This window comes from Caenorhabditis remanei, chromosome X (assembly GCF_010183535.1).
Source record: "Caenorhabditis remanei strain PX506 chromosome X, whole genome shotgun sequence".
Taxonomy (NCBI): Eukaryota; Metazoa; Nematoda; class Chromadorea; order Rhabditida; family Rhabditidae; genus Caenorhabditis; species Caenorhabditis remanei.
In genome coordinates this window covers 12,348,112-12,359,483 of record NC_071333.1, presented here as the reverse complement: position 1 = coordinate 12,359,483, position 11,372 = coordinate 12,348,112, and the positions used below count along the sequence as shown (strand labels likewise).

At 36.1% G+C, this 11,372-nt stretch overlaps 2 protein-coding genes across 2 annotated transcripts; both read right to left on the bottom strand.

Annotated features, from left to right (window-relative positions):
- Positions 1-1,016: 1,016 nt before the first annotated feature.
- Positions 1,017-4,180, bottom strand: GCK72_024440 (uncharacterized protein; the record flags this gene model as incomplete). Its single annotated transcript, XM_053735889.1, has 6 exons — positions 1,017-1,145; positions 1,409-1,595; positions 1,651-1,758; positions 1,915-2,015; positions 3,384-3,551; positions 4,070-4,180. 6 exons carry the CDS (start codon positions 4,178-4,180, stop codon positions 1,017-1,019), a joined length of 804 nt encoding a protein of 267 aa, XP_053579455.1.
- Positions 4,181-8,590: 4,410 nt separating this feature from the next.
- GCK72_024439 (uncharacterized protein) lies at positions 8,591-9,256 on the bottom strand (the record flags this gene model as incomplete). The annotated part of the gene is made up of 4 exons (XM_003117717.2): positions 8,591-8,748; positions 8,802-8,965; positions 9,029-9,108; positions 9,161-9,256. 4 exons carry the CDS (start codon positions 9,254-9,256, stop codon positions 8,591-8,593), a joined length of 498 nt encoding a protein of 165 aa, XP_003117765.2.
- Between the last annotated feature and the right edge of the window lie 2,116 nt (positions 9,257-11,372).

The following is an 11,372-nucleotide window of genomic DNA, read 5'->3' as shown; positions in this document are numbered from 1 at the left end:
TTCTCGGTGTGGTGATTCAGTTTCAACTGCTCTTCACACACAGACACAAGCACACAAATTCAATCATCGGCAGGGGTCGTTTCTGTCGTTTTTGTCAGTCTTCTCACACTTTTTGACCCCGAACCAAATCAGAATGGCAACAAATTGCTACAAATTTTTCGGTTTTTTTTTCTGTGGGTGATTCGACCAGAAAACGGAATGGAATATTTTTCCGACTTTTGACACGAAGTTGTCATTTCTGGTTGGCATATCCATCAATGTATTACATACATGGGAAAAGGGAAAAATGTTCGGATGGCTAGACTATTGGGAGAGAGTGCAAGATTTTCTTAAAAAACACTGAAGTTAAACTCTTTGAAACAGATTTGAGAGTGAATTGAAGAAAACATGAATTAATTCAATAAAAGTAGGAGCAAATGCAAACAAGAAGACCTTAGAAGTCCTGCGGAAGGCTACATTTCCGTTCAGAGACTATCCGATTTCTTAATATTTTTCATTTGTCCTATACATCCTAAATAAAAATCTACATGAGATATATAAATCTGATTGGTCCTTTTTAAATAATTCATTGTAGACACACACGGATGGAAGAAAACGAAGCGGGTGGCGGTGGTGTCCATCTATTGTCCAATGACGTGATAATAATGAAATAACAAAAAAAAACAGATTTTTCAATGTGAAATGAGAAATCAAGAAGAAAAAAAAACGGAAAAAACTAAAAAATATCATTCTGAAATGTTTTTTTGCATTGTATTTTCCACAGGGATCGTGAAAATTGTATTTTTTAAATGTATTGAAGAACTGAAAACACAAAAGTGCAGAACATCAAGTTTTTTTGTGGGTGGTATTCTATTTCCTGAGTTTATTGAGAACAGTGAATAAGTTTAATGGGCCATAAAACCTATTATTTTTTGCACGTATCCAATTTTTAAATTTTTGAGTACCACCATTCTTTATCTGCCTACTTTTCTGGTCACTGTGTATTTTCTTTGTACCCCTGTCACCCTAATTCACAACTAACCTCCAAATACTTCGTTTCCATTTTGAATGGCATAAGTCTTAGCGGTGTACTTATTGAGATCTCCACCTTTGAACTCACTCATGACGGATTTGTTGTCTCTTGTCCGTTTCTTGGTCATGAAGACCTGAAAAATGGAAAGTTAGAGGAGTTCAAAACGAATTTGTTAGTTTCTCTGGAAATTATTTTTTGTTGTTGTGAAATTTCAAGAAAAAATGATTTATGAAAAAATGGATGGTTATCGATTGGTAGCATTTGTATAAGTGATTCACAACATGACTGTACTTTGGAAATGTGATTGTGTTAGCTTAAGAAAGAGAGAAATTGTTGTTTTCCTATTTATTAGTAAAGAAGTTTGCCTAGACAGGATAGTCCACATCAGGCACATACTACCGGCTCAAATCCATGTTGCTCCTGGAACATGCGGAGGCGGAAGGATTCATGCGCGGATTTGAACTGTCGAACTGCTCTGATAGCTGGATTCTCAGCATGTTCTCCATGTCCATGATGACTTCCATGTCCTTGCTCAATATCTCCCGCTGCTGAAGTTGTTGGCTTCCTTTTATCCGAACTTGTACTGAACGAGCTGATGGGTTGAAAATCGGAAATTAAAATTATAGATTGAATCTTACCGAAATAATGATTTCTTAAAGGAATCTCTAAAAGAATCACGATGATCTTTTGATGGAGTTCCAGGAGGAGATGAACTTTTTGATACTGATGGTTTTTTCATCTTCAATCTAAAATAGTAAAGTTTTGTTTCAATTAGAAAATTGAAACTATGAAACTATGATCAGTTGCTAGAGACTAATTCCAAAATCGGGCTTAAAAATGTTTTGAGGCTTCGCTCCCAAAGAATATTCTCGAAAAGCAGTGCCACATGATATGCCACCAACCCTTGTAGTGCCGAATCAAGTGGAGATAACGACGATTCTCCTCGTCCGGATGCTGCAGGTGATGTGGGCACAGATTGAGGTTTGAGCTTATGCTTTTCCGCCTAAAACTAGCATCTCTATCGTAAATTCTGAAGAAATCAATTTCTATTCATTCCCACCTTATCCTTTACTTTTGAAGAAACCCAAGATGATCCGTCTCCTGCCGCAGTCCACGACATTGTTTTATACAAGAAGGTGTCTAGAGAAAAATTAAAATAAGAAGATGCGAAGACTAGTGAAATAAAGCAATATCTTGATGGCGATGAAAAAAATATGGAAAAGAGGAAGATTTCGAATAGGCCCCTTCTTCTCTGGATTTAGTCGGATTACAAACGGGTAGTGCAATATGATCGCAAACAATACGGACTTAATTTAAAAAGGCGGTCGGGTGATATCCGCAAAAATAGGAAACGAGCAAGCGCTGCGAAACTACAAAGGGATTAGTTTGCTGGTCATGGAGGGTTCTGGAAATTGATATGGAAAGGATTTGTCTCGTCTCAACTACTTTATAATGAAATATATCGGAAATTATTTGGTCATCCGGCGGGCATTTTCCATTTTTGAATAGTTGAAATGGAAAAGTTTGACCTTTTTGATATCAAGTTTGCAGAATCAGCGGAACCGGAAAAGTTGGACTATTTCTTGCGAGAAACTTCGTGAATGAGGGATACAACGTGAAAGACACCGACGATGAACTATGAAGCACATGCCAAAGATTATCGGTCGGGATAGAAAACGACATCCATGTCTGCTAATGCTCACAATTTTATCTCTCTCTCTCTCTCGCTCTTCTATTCTTTTGGATTCTTGGGTGATAATCCTGATTTGATACAAGCACACACTTGCCGCACTCTTTCCATTCGTATTGGCAGAGAAGAAAAGTGTTAATCCGTCAGTCAACGCGTGATAAGGATCATAATTCTTCTACTTTCATCTTCTACTCGCGTCGACGTCTTCATTCAGAACATTGATTTTTCTATTCCTGAAAAGCACAAAATTTTGTATCTACAATAACATATGTCTAGTTGAATACGTATGTGGTTTAGGTGGAAAGAAGACAAAATGTAGTGAAAAATAAAGAAGACGATACAAAAGAAGGCTTCTTATTGAACACGGCTAAACGGAGTGTTTGTACTCGTTAATGAAGAGACAAGAATAGAATTTTTGAAATTCTACGGACTCGAGACCCTACATCGACAATATAATGTGGTCGAAAACACAAATTAATGTGTGAACAAGTGCGATACAATTGTAGTAATGGTCAGTGAGAAATAACATAATCAGGAAACAAATAATATAATATACAAAACTTCGAAGAAATAATTCAAAACGAAATAATAAATGAATACAAAAAATATCAAATTGAAATGTTTCATAATATACTGATAAGTGTTTCCAGTAAGACATTATAACTTGTTGACATAGCTCACCGGCTCAAATCCAGATCCAGATTGTGTGGTAGTTCCACTAGCAGGACCATGTTGCTCCTGGAGCATCCGAAGACGGAACGAAGCATGCCCGTTACGGAATCTCTTTGGTTGTTGAACTGGTGGTGGTCCTCCGCTCATGATATCTTCTTCTCCGGATAGTGCCACGAGCTGTACAAAAAGAAGGATGAGTTCATTGATATAAATGTGATACAAAATATAAGTTGAATACGGAAAAAAAGTGGATAAAGTGATGTGGATACATCGAATGAACATTATGATTTACATATTCTTGTTAAAAATCAAAAATTTTTGGAATACTCCTTCTTCATCGTTTCACACTTTTACTGAATTTCAAAACTATCATTTCAAAATTTTCGAATGTTTGCCAGGCGTTCAGTTTCAGTCACAGACGGGGATTTGAATATGATAATCGAATGAAGCATGTTTATGAACAAATCTCTGTCTTCATCCATAAGTGCAGAATGTCAGAACCCGGCGGATATCAACGAAGACCGCAAAAAGGATTATCGGTATATAAAAGAATATGATGCGGGAACAATACGACTGGAATATGTGGTACGTCATATACGTTTGTATATCATTAACAAAATAAGTGAAATACGCAACTCAACAGCAATCACTTCATTCAAACACATTCATGACTCAATTCAAGCATTCAACAATACCTTTCTACCCGGTTTTCGGGGGCAAGCCGAAGTCGTTTTCGCCTCATCCTCATTCGTGGTGCTCAACTTTCGGACATGCAAATGAGACGGTGAGCTCGGTGGTGAAGTCATTCTGGGATTTCAATTCGTTTTTTTTCAGAAGGCCACGGAAAAAGTAGCGTATGGGAAGAGGAAAGAAAAATAGGAAAATGAAGAAAGGAAGACAAAAAAGAGGAGGAGAGGAAGAAAAGGAATGAGGGTGTGTTTTTGGTCCAGTTTAGTCCCAATACCTCGGTTGGAGTTCTTCATGCTCTTGAAATTTGATTTTATGTCGAATAAATTGAACAACCAGTTAGTCCTAGTAACATATAATAAAATTCTAGTTGCATGTTTTATCGAGAAGAGAAAAACGGGGAAAGGTGTGAAGAGGTATGGCATTTCCGAAGCGGGGGCAGGATGCTCTCAAATCGACATGCGGCTATCGATTCTCAGCAATATTAATCCTCTCACATCGCTTCACAAGCACTCGTTAACTTCATTCGGAAGTGTTATATTCAAAAAATTGCCTACCTTCATGAGAGATGCCACTTTTATAGCCGATATTGAATAGTTCTTGATTATTTCAGAAAATACAAATGAAAATGGCTGTTTTCTAATGCAAGTTTTGAAAAATTGCATGACAATCTGAGATTAGTTAAGGGATTCTTCGGAAAAAGTGTAACCAGAAAAAAAGACTAAGAACACAAAATTTTGCAACACAACAAGAGAGAAAAGAATAAAAAACCAAAAAACTTTCGTCATGTACGTTCGACCGATTGACCAATTGTTTCTCAAATTTCAACTCTTCAACTCACGCACACCTCAAACGTCATCAAAAACTACAAATGCCAAAAATGGATTTTAGGATTTCTATTCCTGAGGAAATGGCTTATTTCCTCTGATCGTATGATAATAGAGATTGATAATAGAGATGCGAAAAGGCTTTTCCACTTTTCTTCTCACGAGTTTTGTTGATAAGCAATATCAGGGACTCCTCGTCCATCTAAGCTTTAAAAAGGGGGGATTTGTTAGATGTGATTCATAAGTGCCATCCAGACAAGAAACTAACAAATTGATAAGGATAATCTTTTTTTTTTGGTAAGTAGGAGTCTGATTCAAAAGTGTTATTTTTGAATAGTAAATTCACATCTTAGGAGGGGTTTCAATGGCTTCTAGAAGTTGGTTATTCTTACTACATTCGAAGGAAAACATGAAAACTGGTATCATATATTCCAAAACAATGAATGAAATTTCGTGTTCGTAGAATCAGACATGCAAACAAGTCTCAAAATGGACAGATACTTTATAGTCTTCAGAAAATCTTTTTCCTTGGATTCGTTGGTATTACAAATAACAAATTTGAGAGAAGATGTGAGCGGATGTGATAGATAACTGCTGTCGGTTATCGACTGATGTCAGTTGGTAGTTCCAGAGAAAAAGGGAGAATATTTGGATAAGATGTTAAAAGAACGAAAAACAGATTGAGATTATTAGCTGAGTTAGTTTTTCGTGTTAAACTGGGAAGTTCATCTGTTATCAGTAACTCAAAAAAAAGTGTGTTTTGTTTCAAAGTTTGAGTCGAATCTTCTTTTCAAACATTGGAAGGCTTAAGCAAATTGAGTGCATTTATCCCCGATTGAGGAGAAACGTGTGTTTTGGCAATCCGCCGACAAAAAGTGCAACATCTGCGGCACATGCGGAGAAACTTCGGACAAATGCATTAGGTTCATGAGAGAAGAAATGGGATGAAACAATGGAAAGTAAGTTCGCAATTATGCCATGCGATGAAAGACAAAAAAAAAACGAATTATTCAAAAGATCCGAGTGGTCTTGATTTCAATTTCCGCTATTTTATTTCATCCGGAATAATGATGACCAAGTTGAAATGAGGTCTTTCCGATTGTGGGAAATTTAGATTGAAGTTTAAGCTGTGCACTCCAAAGAAGAGAAAATGTATATGGAAACAGAGAACTAGGAAGAACAGAAATTCAAAAAAAAAACGAAGCACAAAGTTTCAATAAATTGATCAAGTCTTGTAGAGTTTGGGAATGCAGTCCAAACCAAAAAAAACAAGACCTTTGATGGAGGTCTTTTGTGTGCGAAATTGGTATTCTGAATAGCTGCTCAAATTCGAAGATTTGAACACTCACAATAAATTTCAGTGCTTCTTGTAAACAACAAAACTAACATAAATACTTGTTTGACCTGAATCATTTCACTTCAAAATTTCTACACAGCAACATTTATTTAGATACTTCATTAGTTAAAAAAACACCAAGAGTAGTTTTAAACTAGGAACAGACCACAGAACAATATTTATTGACCGGGGGACAAAGACAAAAACTCGGAAAAAAAAGAACAATGACCAATCCACATTCTTTGCTACCAGGTTTTATTTTGTTCAGAGCCATTTATTTTGTTTCTTATTTTGGAACCGTTTGGTCTGTGTAGAACGATGAAAAATTGCTTCAAATTTTGAATGGTTTCCATTTTATGTACATTTTATCTCCACATGAATTTTTTTCAGCAATATTAAATCATAATTAAATTTTGAACTGACTCGAACCTGAAATTTACTTTTCTGCTTGTTTCACTCAGGTTCTACAATTTTGTGGTCTCAGAAATCATTAGATTTTATCACATCAGTTGATTGATACGTATATCAATCAATCTTTATTTATTGGTTTTCATGCTTTTTACAACTTTTCGTTTGTCGATGTTCTGTTTTTTCATACATTAACAAGAGTTTTTGTGTTCATTTGGATTTAACGGGCTACATTGTAAATTCAAAATTAAAATTACAGAGCATTCATTGATAATTCTTTTCTATTTGTTGTACCTGTTCGTTTCACTTTCAAAGTACTCCAGTTAGGAATTATAAATCTCAACTGTATAAGGTTTACTACCACAATCCCACATTCCTCTATTGTAAATTCATTGTCATTGTTATTTTACATTTATTTATTCTGAATTATACTCGGCTGTATTTCATTCTCTTTTACACAATTCTTTAATCGAATTCCAAATAAATGAATAAATCAATAAAAACACTGTCAATTAATTGATTATATTAGAAGATACATTTTAATATATCACAGATTCAGAAACACTTGGACTAGGAGTTAAATCGATATTTTAAATACAGTAACAGAGATGGGTAAATAAACTTTTTTATTTTCTGATTAGAAATTTGGTTCGATTTACAAGTTTTTTTTTCCAATTCTCTATTTAGAAAGCTTGTGAACGCAACATTTTTACCAGGGTTGGCCAATTGTTCAATTATAATGTAGAAATTGCAGAATTTTAGTGACACTTATTTCAGAAAGCATTGAAGAGGCACTTTCATTTTTAAACAATGAACGCAGGAATACACTTTGTTGATGCAAAAACAGCTTTCTGTAAAAATTTCCTCCAGTTTTTTCTAACCTCACAATTTTTTCTAGATTGCCATCAATAAAAAAAAGGGGCGCCTCACTACAACGTTAAATAATGATACATTTTTGAGAAATTGTGATGAGGAACCATAGTGAAGTTATGAGAGAGATGGAGTGGTCCCCATTTCACGGTTCTTGCAACCTTTTTAAATATTAGTTTAAGTTTTACTGAGTGTAAACTTTGAGAGTCGTAAGAACTTTTTTGTGTTTTGGTTCAGTGAACTTTTTTCTATTTCTAGGTTCAATAAAGTCGCACTTCAGACATCTGTCATTCAATCGGAATAAGAAGATCCTAGCAACTTTCATTTTTCAGATCTATGAATTTCTCTATTTTAGCAAGGACGTACTAGAGAAGAATGAATACAGTACTCGTATTTTTGAACGCCGATAATAAAGCAAATGCACAACTTTTTCTGAACAATCAAAAACTAGAAACATGTCTTGTCCAGATTGCCAATTCATGAATAATCCTTCCAATCTATAACGTAATAATTCAATTTTCAGTTTCAATCATTTTGCAGTATTTATTTATCTCGAGAAAAAAACTACATAATCAGTGATTCAGTATTAAAATATATATGTTTACACGTTTTTTCAAAAGCACAGCTTATTCTAGAATAGGGTTTCGAGAATGAAACCAATCAAGTGGAAAGCAAAGAAAAATCAATTTCTTACAAAAAATACCGCAATTAGAGAGAACGCAAAAAATGGAAGTTGTGCTGAGTTTCGTAATTTCCGCTGAACAGTTTTTGTTTTCTGCCACCCTGTCATTCCTTTTTGATTAAGCCAATCTTTGCAACTTCTTGGTAGTTTTCCCACTGTGTTAGTCTGGTCGAGGAGTTCCAGAATAGTACTGAAACAATCATTTTCGTTCTCAATTCAAACATAGCTAACACAAAAATAAGTAATTGAAAAAAACTCACTGTGATGTTTGATGGTTTAGTTTGACAAGGAATCGAGCTGCTGAAGACCCACAAAAGTCATAATTTTCATTCACAAAACATTTGTCGTATTCATAAACCCTTCTAAAATGAGAATATGCAAAACGGGACGTTCTTCTGTCTTATGCCTACTTGCACAAGCTATCCAGTGACTCTTGAATTCCAGTGGGACCACCTTGAAGGAGCTGCAGTACTTCCGCCTGTAGAAATGAAGCAAGTGATTCACAACGAGTAGATATTTGATGACCGTAATCCGACCAACATGGAACTATGTTTACTCGGAAATCTGGAATTACTATGTATTAGTGATATTGGATAAGGTAACGGCAGTTTTCTAACCAGTATCATTTCTGAAATCATGGCATAATATCATCCAAACATTTTGTCCTTTGATCAGTATCTCTTTTGCTGGAACGTTTGGACACCTTAGCAGACAACTATGATACTCGTCGTTTCTTCTACATGCACGAGTCAATCTTAGTGCCATTTTGCCTTGCCCAAATCTGAAAACAATAAAGTAAAGTAAGAAAACATAATGAATGAATAACAAATAGACAAAATATTACTTCAGAAGGCTGTTCATTGGAGTAACCATATCAATTGACCATTCATGGAAGTCTCCCATGTCGAACTGCATTCCATTCATCTGCAACATTGTTATACAATCTATATGAGGATCACTGTAATTAGGCACTTACATAATTGTCTTTGCATTTGAGAAAACATGGCTCTTGGAGTGTGTCAATAAGATTAAAAGTTATGAAAATCACAAATATATCAAGTTCTCGCCACATTTTCTGAAATAAACTAGTATATAAAATTCGAAATCATTGACAATCAAAAATATACGAGTAGCTGTTTTCCAATTTGATACGAATTATACATTCAGTACTCTTTTTGCAGAAAAGCAATTTCAAGAATAGAAGAATACAAGTAATAAAGTTAATTGGTTTGTTGACCCATTTCAGTTTGAGTCTACAGAAGTGTGGAGAAAAATAAAACGAGTTGAAAAGAGGAGAGCGTTATGAACCATGAAATCTGAACACGAAGAAAAAAAAGAAGAAAGAATAGAATGTTGTGAATGAGCATGAAGAGCACAATTGAATCTGATGCTCAGGGGAACAATTAGCGGGAACTTGAAGTTTTAGGGAGCATGCGCAAGGGGTCGAGCCTCCGGGTTAGGCGTAGTAGTGAGGACGTTGGGAAAAACTTTGAAGCACCGCACACATAAACACAGACACAGATGCATCTCACATTCTCCCAAAAACACGTATCCATAAATAGTATTTCGTGCGGTCAGTCTCAAAAAGTTCTGATAATTTATCATTCAACTTCTCCGGGAAAAAACCTCGGGTGAAATATCGAGACCAAAAAGTTGAAAGCATGCAATTGGGCGTATTGGGGTTGGTGGTGGTGGTGAGTGCTCCAATGCAAAAAATGAATGAGGAAGGAAGATGGAAAGGGGAGTGTGAGTGTGAAGAGGAGAAGCCGTGGTCCCAGCTTGAAGGTGAGGCAACAGAACATTGTAGAAGAAAGTAAAATTAGTCGAGTTTTCGGGTCGGCCTGTCACTCACTCACGATGTCTTCGCTTCCCGGAAAAACGGGTTGAATATTCAAATTAATTGCATGGTCAAGGTTTTGAAGATATTTAGTGGAGAAGATGAAAAAGAAAAGAAAGGCGAAGAAGCAACTCGTTCCGGATATAGAGGAGTCGAAGAGTTCCATCTTGTTGTTGCATCGAGAAAATGAAGAAATGATTGACGCAATTAGAAGAAACTCTTACATCCGGGTATGCAAGGGTCTGTGAAAGTACAAATCACTATGAGATCTGATATTATCAATCCTATCGCTTGTTTCAAAAACTTCTGAGCATCCCAATAATTGGATTCGTACAGTTTTCCCAGCTAGAAGCGATTCCATAGTCTCGCCCCATATTTTCATGACTGTATATCCACCAAAGCCATTGTGAACAGTTCGATATTGAAACCCGAGCTTTGCCACTCAAGTGTGCGTTCGTTTCTATTTTCAGTGCAAATCTTGCCCTCTTTGCTCCCTCTCTTGTATGTGTCAACTTCATTTTCGAAATCCATCCTTCAACAACAAGACTTCAGACTGTTTTTGTTTCGAAACACAGCTTTATCTTGCTGCAGGCTCGAGCACGGACTGTTCAGCAACAAGTGTTGCGCGCTCACGACAATTCAACATATGTCCATCTAGATCTTCCGCACACTACTCTTCTCTTCAGTGACGAGCCGCCGAGAGGTTCTCCCTCCTTCTTCTCCGCCACATCCACTTGTATGCTTATCACGCTTGTATTTTGGCTTGACCAGGCCAAAAAAACTGGAAGAGTCGGGTGGGTAGAAAGTACTGGCGGTCGAAAACGAAAAGCAGCGGGGAAATGGGGGACAAGAAGAATACATGATTATCTCAAGTGTCATGGTTTGATAAAAAAGTGGAAACGACGTTTTTTGATATGTTCGAGTGGACTAGTTCTGACCAGTTCTTGCAGAGAGCAACAATCACCCTTATCTATATTATATAGTCTTTGAAATCACGGAAGTCCCTCAATAGTTTCTTAATCTCACGTGAGTACTTCTAAATAGTAAGAACATATAGTTTTTCTGGTGACGTTATACTATGTATATAAATTATGAATAAGATTAAAAAAACGGTGAGTTCATCTGCAATAGAAAGCTAAAAATCCAAACATTTTAAACTCAACATTCACGTTTGTTTTCCACATTTGTATTATTAGAAGATTTCTCACTCAGCCTTTTTTCCAAGCTTAACATGTACATGCAGCTTGTACTAAATGATCTCTTCGCTCTCTGCCATTGCCAACCGAACTGTTCATATCCGGTGTTGGTGCACTTTCCATCTTGCAGTTGTCTTTTGACATGTGTCAAAATA